This window comes from Protomyctophum parallelum, assembly GCF_964188405.1.
Source record: "Protomyctophum parallelum genome assembly, chromosome: 21".
NCBI classification, from domain to species: domain Eukaryota; kingdom Metazoa; phylum Chordata; class Actinopteri; order Myctophiformes; family Myctophidae; genus Protomyctophum; species Protomyctophum parallelum.
Window position 1 is genome coordinate 13,643,690 of NC_139713.1, and position 18,088 is coordinate 13,661,777.

The 18,088-nt window shown below is 41.4% G+C and overlaps 1 protein-coding gene across 1 annotated transcript in view; it reads right to left on the bottom strand.

Annotated features, from left to right (window-relative positions):
* The window catches only part of pnpla7a (patatin-like phospholipase domain containing 7a), a gene marked incomplete at both ends in the record, with an annotated part of 97,446 nt that extends 85,610 nt beyond the window's left edge, over positions 1–11,836 (bottom strand). The window contains 7 exons of the mRNA XM_083794357.1: positions 712–871; positions 1,248–1,388; positions 2,614–2,702; positions 4,442–4,524; positions 7,102–7,189; positions 10,746–10,820; positions 11,789–11,836. Coding sequence (XP_083650483.1) covers positions 712–871; positions 1,248–1,388; positions 2,614–2,702; positions 4,442–4,524; positions 7,102–7,189; positions 10,746–10,820; positions 11,789–11,836 — 684 coding nt within the window. The remainder of the gene's footprint in view (positions 1–711; positions 872–1,247; positions 1,389–2,613; positions 2,703–4,441; positions 4,525–7,101; positions 7,190–10,745; positions 10,821–11,788) is intronic.
* Positions 11,837–18,088: the final 6,252 nt, after the last annotated feature.

The following is an 18,088-nucleotide window of genomic DNA, read 5'->3' on the forward strand; positions in this document are numbered from 1 at the left end:
GTCGACTGATAGTCTTAATATATATTTTTATCCCACGATTTTGTAACCCATTTTTCACCCCTGTGTCAATCATTTAATGTGATCCTGGGCTCTAACACACCCTCCACCAACCTAGTCCCCCATATATGGGGGACATGGGGAGAGCAACGGACTTGAACTCATGCTTCCTTCATGCCTGAGTGTCCAAGTTGCTCCTTTTACACCTGACAGGGGGGAAGTTTCCCTGGTTGGACGTATAGCGCGTGGAAGGAACACGTTATTCCAACCAGTTCCTTTCCCCTCCATCAGGCGCCCCGGCTGGCCAGGGGGAGGCAGTCGACTGATAGTCGACTGAGCACCCCCACATCGACTGAGAGGCTTGTCATTAGCCAGATTGAGCACAGCAGGTGAGATTGAGATTCTGGAGTCTATCAGGCCAGCGCACTGTGCGATTCAAGTCACAGGCAGTGGCACATTGCCACACAGGCAGACACACTCCACATGCACATTGGAGATTGATTAAAAACAGTCAGAAAGCATGTTCAAATGTGTTTATGTCCCCCACAGACCTAGTGGAATAATACAATAATACTTTGTGGAAAAAAGGGGAAAAAAATATATATATATATATATTTTTTTTTTTGGTGACTGAGAGGTGGTCAGTCGACTGAGACCCGTTCCGATCGATTAGTTGACTATTCGACCAATCGAGGTCAGCCCTAATGTACCTACATTCTCGTGGATGCAGAGTTCGAGGCGTCCGTCCTGAACGACGTAGATGCTGTCGTCGTCCTCTCCGGGCCTGAACAGCCCCTCGCCTTCCTGTAGCTCGATGACGATCATGTGACGACACAGCTCCAGGAACAGAGGCTTCTCAAAGTGGCCCAGGACCCTGAAGTGGTCCGTGGTAGAAAAAAGTACTCAATTGTTTTTACTTAAAAAACCCATTTTGACCTGAGATCATCAGATTCTAAAAAATGTCTTCTAAATCCCGACAGTTTTCTGAAAAAGCTATGTTTCTATGTCAGTCGATTTTTCTAAAATAGCAGACCTACAAGCTCGCTATGAGCTTGTAGATCTACTATTTTTCAATAGCTAAAGCATAACGTAACGCTAACACCAAAAGGGGTTCCCGCCCTAATAATGGGTTAAGTAAAAGTACCAATACTGCGATTTAGAACTACTTTGTTACAAGTAAAAGTACGGAAATTGAAAATTCACTCAAAATGTACTTCAAAGTATTCATAGTTCAAGTTCAAGTGCGTTACCTGACATTCTTGAGCATGTAGAGGACCTCGGAGGGGAGGTTGGAACTCTGCACGTCGAACTCCGTGAGGTCAGCTTCCAACAGAGAGGGAGGCGGTTCCTTGGGCTGCAAGGTGGGAGGGTCCTTACGAATCCTGAGGATTCTATTGGACAGGCAACCAAACTGTTAGGACAGGCGGCTGCAAGGTGGGAGGGTCCTTACGAATCCTGAGGATTCTATTGGACAGGCAACCAAACTGTTAGGACAGGCGGCTGCAAGGTGGGAGGGTCCTTACGAATCCTGAGGATTCTGTTAACCAAACGTACAAGTTGTCATTAACCCGAGGACGATTCTACGAATGCCTTCTAAATCCTGACAGTTTTCAGAAAACCCCCTATGTGTACAATGTAGGCATTTATCAGACGCTCTTAATCCAGAGCAATTTTCAATAAGCAAAAAACAAAAAAGCATGGCAATACATCACATACATAAAAAGTAGTTGTCATGAAACATGCGTAAGCTAAGAGCGTAACAGTGGAATATCTATATAATGAAACTATACAAACTATATATAGTACTATACTATACATTTATATATAATATAAAGGGCTACGACTACATCAAATGCAAGTCAGTATCAAATGCTATCCAAGTCTACATAAAGTGCTACAGTATCTAAGGGGCGCTAGGGTAAGTGCTACGGGCCATGATGGGAGTCTGAAGAGGTGGGTTTTTCAGACTACGGCGGAAGGTTGGGGAGTGAGGCTGCAGTTCTGATTGTAATGGGAAGTGCATTCCATAGTTTTGGAGCTAGAAGGGAGAAGAGTTTGGGACGTGTGGAGCGTTGTCCCCGCGTTGGCTGATCTGAGTGCGCGGGAGGGTTTGTAGGGTTCGATAATACTTGCGAGATATGGGGGAGCCATACCTCTGGTTGCTTTGAATGCCAGCATCAGAGTTTTGTATTCTGTGGCAGCGACCGGGAGTCACTGGAGGGAGCGGAGAAGGGGGGGGGAAGACATGTGAGAATTTTGGCTGGTTGAAGACCAAGCGAGCTGCGGCATTTTGGATCAGCTGGAGAGGTTTAAGTCCACATGCCGGTAGGCCAGTGAGGAGGGAGTTACAATAGTCGATAGACTATGTTTCTATGCCAGTGGTTCTCAAACATTTTCATGTCAAGGACCTCCAGATATATGTAATCGGCCGCCGGAGATCAGACCTAGATCTGCTATTTTTCCATAGCTAAAGTATAACATAATGCTTAAGTTAAAACACCAAATGGGGTTCCTGGCCCAGAATGGGTAAAATAAATAAGAAAGAGGCCCACGGATGTACGTACATATTACTCACAAGTAAAAAAAAAAAGAAAAAGAAAAACAGATCATACATACTTGTGCGCTATGCTGAGAACTTTGGTTCTTTTGCGTATGCGCTGTGTTTTGAAGACTGAGGTGGAGGGCGTAGATGACAGGGTCTGGACCTATAGGGACCAGGAAAATGAAAGTTACACTTTTTGCCGTTTTCAATACAAAAAAAACGTTGCAGTTGAAATTAATCAAGTTAGAAATATAGACATATATATATAGAAATTAAAGATGGGGTTTTTAACCACGTGAAGCCTATAGCTTCCCACTGCTGGGGGGAAAACATTGTGACGTGGTGTGAGCTTGTTTAGAGCAGTGTTGTTTTTTTGTAAATAAATAAATAAAAACTAAGCCATGATGACTAAACCTATGACAAAATGTACTGTCATATTTTGGCATGCTGAATTTTCAGCAAGTGTAAAATCAGCCATTGCGACGGCATCAAGGCCCACCAAAATGCATTTTAGTCGACTAAATCAACTGTAGATTTAGTCGACTAAAATCTCATATTTAGTCAACAACACTAAAACATTCCAGGTGACTAAAATGTGACTAAAAAGTCAATTTAAACTATTCAAGAGACTATGACTAAAACTAAAATGTCAAAAACAACACTGTTGTGTAGAGAGGCTATTTTCGATTATGATATTTGGTACTGGTAAAATACTAGCGGACCTTGTATGTAGGCCCGGAAGTCGACCAAGTGGGTTTAAGTTGTTAACCCATTCTGACCTGAGATCAGATTCATACGAGGTTTCCACTGGACACACACTGGTCTGATTAACCCATTCTGACCTGAGATCAGATTCTAAAAATGTCAGTCGTTCTTCGATTTTTCAAAAATAGCAGACCTACAAGCTCGTAGGGCGCCACTCTGTGCCGCGCTATGAGCTTGTAGATCTGCTATTTTTCAATAGCTAAAGCATAACATGATGCTAACACCAAAATGGGTTCCCGTTCAGAATGGGTAAAGGTGAATGTGTTATCAAGTATATAAATCCTTCAATTGTTAATTAAACTCTGCCCTCTAGTGATGGAAAGAAAAAAGCGCCTGGTGCTCTTTTTGCTTTATGCCTTATAAAGGATGACATAACACAAATGCATGCATTTTTAGTCTTGCAATACTCAAACTCACACCAGTGACAACAAGCTACTACTTGTAACACCGACCTACGACCTACTGTACCAGTGGTGGAAAAAGTACTCAATTGTTTTACTTAAGCAAAAGTACCAATACTGCAATTTTGAACTACTTTGTTACAAGTAAAAGTACGGAATTGAAAATGTACTTGAGTAAAAGTACAAAAGTCTCGGCATCAAAATGTACTTAAAGTACTCATTGTGCAGAATGTGCAATTTCACAAGTTCAAAATGTGTACAAAGTCTATTGAAAATAGCAGATCTACAAGCTCACAATGCCTTGCGACACATTGTGAGCTTGTAGATAGGCTATTTTCATATGGCCGAAATGTATAGGATTGAAGTGGTTCATATGTTAGGAATTAATAGGTATGTAGGTATGTTTTCTAAACAAATCTCCAAAGTAACTAGTAAACTAAAGTTTTCAAATTAATGTAGTGAAGTGAAAGTACAAATTTTGGCTCTGAGATGTAGTGGAGTAGAAGTAAAAGTATTGGAAATACTCAAAGTAAAGTAAAAATACCTCAAAATTGTACTCGAGTACAGTACTTAAGTAAAAGTCACTTTCCACCACTGCGACCTACTTGTAACATACTACCATGATCAGGGTTATACACATTGATAATGCACGCCATGAGTGTTTTAGCCTTGCATTTGTAATTAAACTGTACTCTTCTGTGCTGTGAATGAATGAGTGAGTGAATATTAAAAGAACCTTTCGCATTATCTTTCTCCCATAAAAGAGCACTTTGTCCCTCTTTCTGAAGCGATAGTGAGGTTCACCGGCCTGGCGAACACCTTTGACACAAAGAAAAAAACACAAGTTAAAACGTCTTACATTGATTCTGATCCAGACCACACCGATGGTCTACCTTAAAAAAATAAAAAATAAAAAAAGGTTTTGTCCCAACCTAACTTTTAGGGCACTTTCTCAAGCAGCTTAAGCGAGAAACGACAGGTCGCCCTCAAATGAACCGATCTCAGAAGAAAGTAAGCTAAAACAACAAAAAGAATGACAATACTGCTTTGGTTAAAAAAAAGAAAATTATGTACAATGAGCCGATTATAGCTGCTAAATAAGCCCCGGCAGGGTTTAAGCGTCAGCGCCGATGATACAATCCTGCTTCATGCTTGGAAGGCATTTATTCACAAGAGAAAGCCTTGATTGACCAGTGTATATAGTCTACTTGCCAGCCCCATACAGAACCCCATTGTGAACCCGGACATGTTGAGTATACCCTAAAGTTTTATGCTAGAAATGTTGAGTATGGCATTTAGAAACTGCCGGATGCTAACTTGCATATGTTGGGCAATTTTCATAATTATCTTAATAAGCTGGGGTACCATTAACATCCTATATAAAAAGGCAACATTTTACATTTTCATTATGCTTTAACTACCATGTGACGGGTCAAACTAGGGGGTTTTATCATGACTCTAATTGCAAGCATTAGTGCATTCGTTTTGCACGTCAAACTTGCGGCAAAAAACGTCCACAGCCGTCATCACAAATGTGGCTATGGCCAAATTTAGCCCAAGGAGTGTTTCTAAAAATCTGATTCTAAAAATGTCTTCTACATCCTGACAGTTTCCCATTCTGACCTGAGATCAGATTCTAAAAAGGTCTTCTACATCCTGACAGTTTTCCATTCTGACCTGAGATCAGATTCTAAAAATGTCTTCTAAAGTTCTATGTGAGTCATTCTTCGATTTTCAAAAATAGCAGACCTACAAGCTCTGCGCGCTATGAGCTTGTAGATCTGCTATTTTTCAATAGCTAAAGCACGACATGATGCTAACACCAAAATGGGTTCCCGTTCAGAATGGGTTAAAGCATAATGAAACTTTCAAAATGTTGCCTTATATAGGATGTTGTTACACCCAGCTTATTATGCTAATTATGAAAGTTTCCCCAACATATGCAAGCTAGCATCCGGCAGTTTCTAAACGCTGGGGATCCCATACTCAACATTTCTAGCATAAAACGTTAGGGTATATACTCAACATGTCTGGGTTAACATTCTGGACAAGTGGACAAATACAACAGAGTCATCGAAGAAAGGAAGCTCGCAAATTAAAACAGAAACGTATACAACATTTTCCTGCAGAACATCCCCATCTGCACAGGCCCGGCGGAGCGAGCGTTCCCGACAGCGATGTCGCACAAACAACTGTCCTGATAATGGCGACGTAGCCTGAACCAATCAAATGACCGATAAATCGTATAGCGCATTAAGATCTCAACCAATGAACGTGTTTGTTGCCGCGAAACCTATATAAACTATAATATACAACGTCGCAGATCTAAAAAAAATCTGCGTTTAGTTTTTTTTGTGAGCTTGTAGATCTGAGCTTTTTTTCTTTTTTCTTAGAATATGTATTCTTTCAGAGCGAACGTTTTTAACTCAAATCTTTGCATCTTGGGAGGGTCCCTGGAACAACATATTTTGAGATGGGGGGCCAATTACATACATTTGTGGGGGTGAGAAACATTAAAAAAAAAGAAAACATCAGGATTTAAGAAGGCATTTGTAGAATCGTCCTCGGTTTCTAAAATGGGCTAATGAGATTTGATCGGTCGCTCGCGGCGCTGGCAGTGTGTGGACGTAGGTATTCCGCTGACCGCACGACGTAGTGCGTGGTGAAGAACATTACATGGACAACAGAACAGGACAACTCACCCCCTTCTCCGTTTTCCTCCCGGGATGCTCCCCCAGTGAGGGGTGGGAGAGAGGCTGGACGGCAGACGGCTGGACTTTGAATTCCTCTAACTATAAACTTTTACGACAGCAGCCTAAGTACAAATATAATCTATGAAAAAGCTACTACAGTGAAGTCAGTTCACAGAAGTTGTTGTAGGCTATGTGGGGATTATCTGACAAGGTAATCTGGTTAGGTTATCTGACCCCCCCCCCCCCTCCCTTCACATGCACATGACATTAATACCTGTATGGATTTACACATGTCACTATTATTGTTGTCATTTACTATTTCCGTGTTGTTTTTTTAGGGTAGGAAGTGCTTTAAATGGTAGATTTTATTTTAGCTTTTGGTCCTCTTGTCCTGTTTTACTGCTCACTTCTACGTACATTTCACTGAATTTTAAAGATACTACTTTTTTAAATATGTGACAAATAAAGATTAATTGATTGATTGAAGGTACCATTTGAGTGGGCAAAACCTTACATATATTAAATTATACTAAATTGTTTATAGGGTCAACATAAGTCAAATTAAATAGCCTTTCCATAGGAGTATCTTTTTATATTTTTCCAAAAAGAATACAAACAGCCTCACTGGGGGGGGGAAATTCCGGGAGGAAAAAAACGGGCAAGCACCGGGGTGAGTCGTCCAGTATTCCATTACATAACTCACTGGTCAGACTGTATCTTCTGTACAGGAAAAGCACCACAATGCCAATCAGAGACACGGCGACAGCAGCCCCAATCAGTACGCCAGTGAGCTGTATAGGATGATTTAATAAGAGGCAGACAAGGGCAGAGCAATGAGAATATTTACACACATGATGAAAATGATGCAAGCTGAATCGAAGCACACTCACAGCACAAAAGGTGCAATCGTTCCTTACAGACTTGAAACAACATAATCAAAGTAAGTTCATAAAAAAAGTAAGAGATTTTTTTTTTTTACATTTATAATCCCACGATTTTGTAACCCATTTATCACCCCTGTGTCAATTATCTAATGTGATCCTGGGCTCTACACACCCTCCGCCAACCTGGGGAGAGCAACGGACTTGAACTCATGCTTCCTTCATGCCTGAGTGTCCAAGTTGCTCCTTTGCACCTGACAGGGGGGAGTTTCCCTGGTTGGACGTAGCGCATGTAAGGAACACGTTATTCCAATCAGTTCCTTTTCCCATCCATCAGGCGCCCCGGCTGGCCAGGGGGAGGCAGTTTAGAGACCAGAATTACTGCATGTCCACACAGAAAGGCGCTTTCGCCAAAGTAAGAGAATTTTAAAACAATGTGCACCCCATGTGGCAAGCAGGTGTCCAATTTGTTTGTTAAAATGGATCAATTCCAAGAAGAGGATCTGGCTTGCTTGGGAGTAGATTTCAAGAGCAAATGCAGTTCTCACAGCGGGGAACATGATATGAGATATCTGTGTGTGTGTGTGTGTGTGTGTGTGTGTGTGTGTGTGTGTGTGTGTGTGTGTGTGTGTGAGATAATAACATCTGTGATAAATTAAATAATACTTACATTACAATACTTACACCAAATCAGTAGTTGTCAAACATTCAACACTTTCAAAGATTTATTTTCCCCCATGTTCACAAATAGCAGATGCACAAGCTCGCAGAGCGGCATGAAGTTACGCCCCGTGAGCTCGTACATGGCTGCTATTTTTTAATAGCCAACTTAAGATGACACAAATGCTTTCCCAGTTCTCAATGGGTGATAATAAGAGGGACGCATTCGCCGAAAATAAATAAAATGCCATGAAGAAAAACGGGTTATTTGAAAATTCCACTAGGAGGATTCCACTCCCTTGAGTTGCACCAACTCGTTTTCAAGGGGGTCCTCAGGGCACAACATGCAACGTGGTACAACACAACAATACAGCAACAAACTAATAAAGACATACACAAAAGGCTCTTCCCCCCATCACAAACCCACTACAGTACCCCAAAGTTTCATTGAAAAAAATGTAATGAAATGAAATACACAACATTGCCAACGACTGGTGGTGGTAAAGGAGGTGGAAAAAAACAACGTCTCTTCCAAGGAAGGCAAGGTGCATGATCTACTCTACTCTAAATGAAGTTTGGTCACATTCTTGACTTGGATTAACCTTATACGTGTTTGAGCGGTGCAGCCACAGAGGATCATGTGTGTCCCTTTCCCTCTATAGGCACATATGAGCAGACAGCCACGGACAGAAGAAGCTACGTTTTACGTCATTTCCGAGTTTTTAAGACAGCTGGTGGATGGAAAATAAGCTCCACCTCCGCGGACGACTGCCGCGGAGGAGAGGGAATCTGTCCATCGCGGCAGTCGTCCGCGGAGGTGGAGCTTCTTTTCCATCCACCAGCTGTCTAAAAACTCGGAAATGACGTAAAAACGCAGCTTCTTCTGTCCACGGCTGCATGTGCGAGTAGTACCAGCAGCTGACAAAGTGGCGCTGTTGAGCTTCACACTGTGGTGCAGGTGCATGGTGGGAAGATGAGTTTTTAGTAGACCAGTAGTTTTACCACCAGCACAGAGCTGGACTATTGTCCGACAGACAATAGTCCGACAACGACTACCAATAGTTCCGACAGCCAATAGTCCCACTACTCCAATAGTCCGACAACCAACAGTACCACTAAGTCTCAAACGAGTCTGATTTTTGGTCTTACGTGTGACTTTAAGACCAAAATGGCTTCTGCGTGAAAACATAATTAAATGCTTAGAAGCTTGCTGAATCTTTCTGTGTTATCACTGTGTATGTTGTGTCAAGGATTACACGGGTGAATTACCACATTTGGGTGGGATCATATCTAATCGTTTTGAGAAGATAACAATCAGTCTCATCTCCCGCGGCTACGTAACAGGAGGAGAACGTTATGAATGGGTATACGTGGCTCGGCTAAATGTTTCCCAATCCACTTTAAAGATCAGCCTTGGGGTCCGTCTGTGCCCAAATATGGACGTAGGCTCTGTGCATGACTGCAGTTCCCTTTTCCAGAACGTGGCATTCACCGCTTGCTTCCTGTTCTGGGTCAGATTCTCATAGCTTCATTTGATTAGCCTCAGAAACCCAGACGTTTTTATTTCCAGGGAGAGGAAAACAAAAGTCTGGGGACCGAGTCCACTTCAATTCGGCATAGAGTAGCGCAAACGTCGATCACTCTCTGGCTGATTTCTGATCGTCTGCACCTTTGTTAAATTGACACAAACACACGTACACACACACTCTCTCTGTCGCTCTAATTAATTAGTCTCATGTAGCGCAGCTGCGTCTAGATTCTCCCGGTGCCTATGCCAAAGAAAGCATAGGTGGACGTCCCCAGGCAGCAGGCTATCATTTTGATTGGCAGCAGCAGCAGATTTGAACTGGAAAACACACAACACCATATTATGCGTTCTCCTGGATACCAAAAACCTCAAAACAAGCTGCGAGAGGGAGATGGACAGGCGGCGGGAGGGAGAGAGATCCATAATTATTACACCAAGGCCACGCAATAACCCAAGGAAGGATATTCTATTCACCCATGCAATAGAGGGCATGCGCGTGACATCGTCGTACCTGGAATTTATGCGGGAACGGCCACTGAGTGGCAAAAAACTACTTTCTGGCCTTGACAGCCCCATTCATCCAAACAGAAAAGTCCTGTCTGATTGCATTAAACAATGTTCAACTCACCAACATTGCAGCTGTACGAAAAGCTTCAATTATCCTCTTTCTATCTGCAAAGTTTTTGTTTCATGAAAATCCACCATAGAAACGTTATGAGCTATACTTTCTGTCAAGAAATGCCCCGCATTTGATTATTATTATTAAGTGTCAGAGTTTGGAAGTGCTTGTTTTCGATAACACAACATTTTGCTGCCTCCTGCATTATGTGACATTTAGAAGCAGGACGGTTGAGTGATTTCCAACGATTTCCAAACTCCAAACACTCCATTCTGCTCAATGTTTTGCCACTCAGTCTAGATGAGGGGGGCGTGTCCTGATGGGAAAATCATGCATGTGCATACTCTCTATAACCCGGCCCAATGCTGGGTACTGAAACCTGTACACACGAATCCGTGCACTAACAGCAGCAGGCAGTGAAAACGCAGCATGGCTTGCTATTCCACATTTCGTATCATGTGGTCTAGATTAGATATAGCCAAACAATTCCTGGGAACTGGGTGTTCTCCTCAAATATAAATACCATGCATTACTGTGTTCTCGGTATGTGTGCATGAATGTGGACTGCATTTATTACAAAACAAAATAATACATTTGCAAAAGAAACATCTCTCAAAATGTGAGCCTTTCGGGATAATTTGTAGCAAATTCACTCATACCATGGTTGTCTGCATTCTCTCCTCCACAAACTGTAACACTCGTGCTTTTATGTCACTCCTGCTGTTCGCCAACATCTAAAGAAGACAAAACAACAAGGAACTCTAGTTAGTTCAATTAAACCCATTCTAGGCGGGAACCCCTTTTGGTGTTTTAACTATAAGCATTATGTTATACTTTAGCTATTGAAAAATAGCAGATCTACAAGCTCGTTGGTCTGCTATTTTTTTTTTTATCGTGAAAACGCGGCACAAATCTTTGAATATATATTCTTTCAGAAGACTTATTTTATTTTATTTCGACGTCAGGCCTAAATGGGTTAACATTGCAGCAACATGATTGCAATTATCATATAGTAACTACTAACTTAGTAAGATATCAGAAACAAAGATGTGCCCATCTGTGACTGGCTAAAATCATCGAGAAGCTAAAGTGATCACAGCTGCCTAGAAAAACCCAATCGATGTGTCTGTTATGTTGTTATTGTAATGTGTATATACAGAATTTAGCTGGAATACATGCATGCATACCAGTGGCCAGATATAAATGCAAATATTAAAACACGCGTTTAGGAATGAATTAAGATTACATAATAATAGAAAAGGGATATAACACATTAGCTCATTCTGGGCGGGAACCCCTCTTAGTGTTTAGCTTAGCTATTGAAAAATAGCAGATCTACAAGCTCATAGCTTGTAGATCTGCTATGTTTTGAAAGAATGTGGCGCGAATTTGGAATATATATCCTTTCAGAGCGAACATTTATAACTCAAATCTTTGCTTCTGGGGGGGTCCCTGGAACAACATATTTTCAGATGGGGTTGGAAGCTAATTCCATATAATCTTGGCGGGTCCTTGACATGAAAACATTTGAGAACGACTGACAAAGAACCATGGGTTTTTTCCAGAAAACTGTCAGCATTTAGATGGCATTTGTAGAATCGTCGTCAGGTCTGAATGGGTTTAAGTCATTACTAAAGACAGACAAAAAACAGACAAATGCAAGTGTGGGACTGTGCGTGCGTGCGTGTAGCCATACACTCACTGAAGTAGCCCAGCTGCACAGATCCCCGTCTTCTCCCTGGCAATCCATGCTGCTGTAAAGTCTAAAGTAATAAAGAAAACCTCTTTCAGCTGCGTGCAAAATGGCAAAAGTATGTTCACACCATCATGTGATCCTTTCCCAATAATTGCATTACACCGTATGTATATGAACAGTGAGGACATGGACAGGGATTGGACAACCAAAAGGTAGAGCGCGGATTGGACAGTTTCCCCACCCAACGATACGGATTAGGAAGGAACTATACTGCAGCGCAGAGTGAACTTCTTTCTTGGCAAGAACCAGTGGTCCAGGGAACCAACCAGTGGTCCTTGAGGGGGATCCAAGGTGGTCACCAACTAAATGTGACCACATTTGACTGAGGGACTGACATTGGATTTTTTTTTTTTTTTTTCATGTCATATGAAAGCAGGGAATCATAGCTTCAAATTGACATATTGGTTGTTCAGTTTGACCCACCGGTTTTTGATATGGCTTATAGAGTAATGTCTTGCAGAGAAAACGGCGAGTTGAGAAAACAGACTTGAAAGGTTCACTTCTGTGGTCTCTAACATTACACCGACACGTATTTCAGACATGAGTCACATGACACAAATCTGGTCACAAATGGAGAGTTGGTAACCAAATGGACCCTTCCTTTACTATAGAGTATAGACCTTTAACTGAGTGAAAATGTGTTTAATTTTACACTCAGTCTCAAGTGCTCAATTATTGTTAAACATCTGCATTACTTAATTTTTCAAGAAGTCTACACAATTAGAGAATGTAGAAGAATTGTTATTTTGATCAACGTTTGCCTGTTATCTCTCCCCTAATGGTACCAACATCAATACTGCATGGAAATGTGGACACATATCTAATATCCAACAATAACAAAATATTCTAAGTTTGGGGGACTCAAATGCTGAATAAATAATTGAGCAATTGATATGAAAAGGGGAGAAAACCACTGTCTGGTATAATAGATTGATTTAACTATTTAACAGTTTGCAGAATTACAGTACATTGTACATTTCAAGCACAACTCAATACAAAGACTGTTAACTGTGAGTGCATGGACGACCCAATAAAGCATTACACTTGTTTACAAGAGGGTCCACCTTGTTCAATTCATCACTAAATATACACTTCTATATAGGCAAAGAACAGAACAGGAATTCATCATAAAAGGAGGTAAAAAGGGGAAAAGAAACATATACAGTGAGGAGGAATAGGTAAATAGGACACTGCAGATAACATTACACTGACTGCCATGCATATGCCATGGTTCACATGACTCGTCGTACTTCACGAGATTCAGGATTATGACAGACAGTCATACTGGGCTACCATGAACACCACTTGGCTAATAATTAGCTTTACGTTACTAATATGCCACTTTTCTTATTCATAACAACAATTCAACTAAGTTAGCAAACCTAAAGTTATTTTGCGACTAAACACGGTCATGTTAATTACCTACAAATCCAACCGCTGCACAGTCAGGGGGGACGCCGGGACGAGAACGATGAATGAACTACAAAAACAACAGCTGGCTAACAGGCTAATTGACAGAAATACATACATACACCAACAACTAACTTTTCTTGTGTTGATGGTGTCGCTTCACTTGTTTGGGCTCCACCCATTTAACTCTAATGGACCAATTGCTGCTCTGGAATCTGCCGTTGCTGCGATACAATACACCATTGTCAGCCAATCATGATATGCGGGCCAAAACACAGCTAGCGTTGTAAAAATAAAAGTTCCTGTTTACATTGGGCCGCCCCCTCGACTCCTCTCCGCCCCTTTTCTGCATGATAAGCATTATTAGAGTAGAGAGCTTTACAGTCTATGGTAGAGAGACGTTTCCCCTTTCGTTTCTTAAGTTGACATACCGTTAACAAGTTATTTCTGCTATGTATTGTTCTTACCATTTCATGGTAAATGGTCTCACACTTCACACCATGGAGGAGTAGCCAGCTGACTCAAAATAATAAGAAGATGGCCATATATGGTGGCGTGGCGTGTCACGAGGCACCATATACATATATGGAGATCTGAGGGTCTTCATGATGTCACGAGGCGTGACCATATATGGAGACGTGATGACACGAGGCGTGACCATATATGGAGGCATGGGTGGGTGACGGACAGACGGACGGACGGGAGATGCAGGTTTTCATAGTAAATGCGACCTACCGACTCGCAATACTGTCAGGCTACTCGAAACCACCTCACCCCTGCCCATTTTGATAGGCTGGGGTTGACGACAGTACATTACAGCATCTTGCAATGGGTCTGGTCCACAAGATTCACTACACCACCAATATACACCCATAATGTAGGCTACTTTCGAACCTATAATGCCACTGCCCACCAAAATGTATGGGAACGCCCTACCAACAGCCATTAAGACATGTGAATCATACTGTATACATGTTCTTCCTTTATAGAAGTGTATATTTGTACGTCTTCAAATGTCTCTAAAGACCTGTTGTAAACAAGCGTAATGCTTAACCATGGATCGCCCACAAAAAGTAACAGTTTTTGCATTGCCCTGTACTTTCGTTTGAAATGCAGTGTAGACCCATACTGCATAGGCTACTGTGAAATCAAAATATCAATCAATCAATCAATCAATCAACACCACAGGGTGGCACTGCACGTTGACTTCATTTGGTGTGTGTGCGTGTGTGTGTGTGTGTGTGTGTGTGTGTGTGTGTGTGTGTGTGTGTGTGTGTGTGTGTGTGTGTGTGTGTGTGTTTGTGTGTGTGTGTGTGTGTGTGTGTGTGTGTGTGTGTGTGTGTGTGTGTGTGTGTGTGTGTGTGTGTGTGCGTGCGTGCGTGGCGTGCGTGTGCGCGCTTGTTTGTTTGTTCATTAATTGTATGTAGGTTATCTATTTGCATGATTATGATTAACGATATATACTGCCCTCATATCATAGGCCTATAAGAGTTGGCCTATATGGTGGAGTATATGCTAGTCTCTAGAGTGGAAAATAAATGTAAAATCCACTGACCACTAGCTGTTTCAAAATGTGCCATGCTGGTATAACAGGCAGGCCCAGTAGGCATATTGGATATTTTTCAGGCCAAGGAGAGATACAGCTGGTAACCCCCCCACTATAAATTGTATTAAAAAAATCAGACCAGTCTGAAACGAGTGGTGCAACAGCACCCCCTATTGGTACTCTAAACATCGGGACATAGGTTAGCACATATAGAGACTTTAAGGGCTGTATTTTGCGTGTCTTAAGTACCAGGTCTTATTCCCTAACTTGAGTACTAAACTAAAGACCTGGAGGCGTGATCAATGCCATTTGGCTATTCTGAGTGGCCAAAGAGCATTGATCACGCCTCCAGGTCTTTAGTTTACTCAAGTTAGGGAATAAGACCTGGTACTTAAGACACGCAAAATACAGCCATAGGGACATTGTTGTTCCTTGGAGTGGTTGTCATATTTAGATTTGTTTACTTGTTTGACAGCATCATCAGTGTTGTTTGAATCAATGCTTTGGCTCTGTACTTGGTCTGTGCTTTTTCCCTCTCCACCAAACCTCTTTGCCGACGTAGCAGATCTACAAGCCTCACAATGCCTCGCAGCGCAGGCATTGTGTGTAGTAGTAACTCTGAGGACCCCCTTACGGTCCCCGACCCCCTGTTGAATACCCCTGGTCTACTGTTTAACCGTGCACATCACAGTCACATTTAGCAGCCATTTTTGCTTAATCAGAAGCTAGTGGGAATATAATTGCACATTGTAACTGAGCCCCATGTGTTCAGTCATGTAGGCTATACAGATTCATTGGTCTTATAGAATTCCATTCTTATGAAACCAATTGGTTTTTATGGCTTTCTTGTGAGCTCAATTGGACTGTAATTATAGGCCTGCTCTTAAAACTGCAATATTTTAACCTTCACTTTTCATGCCCTCATAATAATTATACTAATAATACATAATAATACCTACAGTATTCCTCTGCCACTCTCTATCCACAATGGAGCTCTTCTGTGAATAACGGGACCATTATAATTATGTTCCAGTTTCTTTTGCTCCACTTTCACATTACTGGGGGCAGCGGTGGCCTAAGGGTTAGAGGAGCGCCCTTGTTGCCGAAAGGTTGTGTGTGTGTGTGTGTGTGTGTGTGTGTGTGTGTGTGTGTGTGTGTGTGTGTGTGTGTGTGTGTGTGTGTGTGTGTGTGTGTCTGTGTGTCTGTGTTTCTATGTGCAGGGTGTTGCTGAAAATGAGCACCTGTGCTCAGCTACTTCCCTGGGTAAATAAATAATTAAAAATAAACATTATCCTCCATATCCATGAATTGACCAGGAGCAAAAGCCAAGCCTCACCATGATATCTCTTCTACTTTAGCTCCTCTCTCCCCTCAATTCCTGATTTTCAGATCAGATTAAGCACATTCAGCATTACCTACCATATCAACCTTTATTAGGCGTACTGATTTAATCATGAGAGGCAAGCAATTGTCCAATTGTCCATCAGTAAGTACATGTTCAACTCTGATTCCTTGTGATTACTTGGAGCAAGAATTATACACGGCAAAAATATCAAAACAATATAAGATTGGATTGTGTCCATCCAAAAGATATTATTATTTGATAAACAGGCAGACTCTCAATGAAAAGTCATACAAAAGCAAAAGGTAGCTGAGCAGATTAGTCTAAATAGAGGGTATGCACGTGACATCATCATCATACCAGGAAGTTATGCGGAAATGCCTATACTGAGTGGCACTACTTTCTGGACTTGACAGACCGTACATCCAAACAGAAAAGTCATATTTGATTGCATTAAATTACTTTAATCAACATTAAACTCACTTTGTCACTCACTTTGCCACTCGATTTGCCACTCGATCTGCCATTCACTTTATGCATGCGCATACCCTCTACATTATTCCACAGGCTACGCTATATATATGCGTTGCCATAATTCTCTTACATTTCATAACTAGCTTCCAAATCCTTCTTAAATTCAGTGCCACCTGGTGGACACCAGTTTTGGCCCTCGTTGCCACCGAAGCCCATTATAAATAAAAGAAAGAAATTGTAATTACATTGTGCATGTAATGTGCATATCATCACCTGCACACCATCTTAGAGGAACTTTCGATTTTTTTCCTTTTTTTTTCTTCAAAAAGGCGTCCAAAGGCGCCATTGGCACTCTTGGCCACCAGGGGGAGGCGTCCAAAGGCGTCATGTGGCACTGAGACAGTTTTAAAACACTAAAAAAACACAAATCTTTTGTGTATCAATACACAAATCTGATAATTAGCAGTTACATACATATAAGATTCACTTTATTCAAATTATACGCACATTCACACAGAGACATAAAACAAATATTAGCTGGCATTTCCTTTACAGTGCTTCCTCTCTCTTTTAAGGGGTAGAATAAGAAATCCAGATACAAACAATTTGGGCATCATTTTAGCTGCATTTGTCAGCTATAGGTTATAACCCAATACACAAACACATAGAGACACACACCATTACTTATGTTAATCAATCACACAAACAAACATGTAAATATGTTAAACAATTTAATCGTCCCTCTTCTACCCTGTTTTTGTTATTCTCTGCACTCACTCCTCATTTTCCATGATCTCTCACACTTCCATGATCACAAGGAATGTGCATTCTTCACTCACAGAAGCCCTTCAGGTTGTTTCTACAGCTGTTACCTGCAAAGACATGATTACAATACTAGACATGCACTAAATGGTCATGTATACAGAGCCATTGCATACTGGCGTGCGCTCCCCCCACATTTGAAGAAATAGACCTACATTTGGTTTCAAAAGGAAACTCAAGGCAGCAATATAGTCAGAAAGGAAATTATATTAAATTAGGTTATTATGGGGGGGGGGGGGGTTCGGACTGACAAATCAGTTTTTTCTTTCTTTTTTCTTTTAATTTTACTGTTATAAGGTTTGTTCGTTATAGGTTTGTGTGTTTGTTCACAAACATGGATCATGCTGTTAGACTGTACTGCATTTTATGATTTGTATTGTGATGGGGTTTTTTTTGTTGCCTGGAAGAATAGTCTCCACTATGGTGTATGTAGACTAATGGGGATTGGGCGGGAACCCCTTTTGGTGTTAGCATTATGTTATGCTTTAGCTATTGAAAAATAGCAGATCTACAAGCTCATAGAGTGGCACGCTACGAGCTTGTAGGTCTGCTATTTTTTTTTAAATCGAAGAACGACTGACACAGAAACATGGCTTTTTCAGAAAACTGTCAGGACGTAGAAGACATCTTTAGAATCTGATCTCAGGTCAGA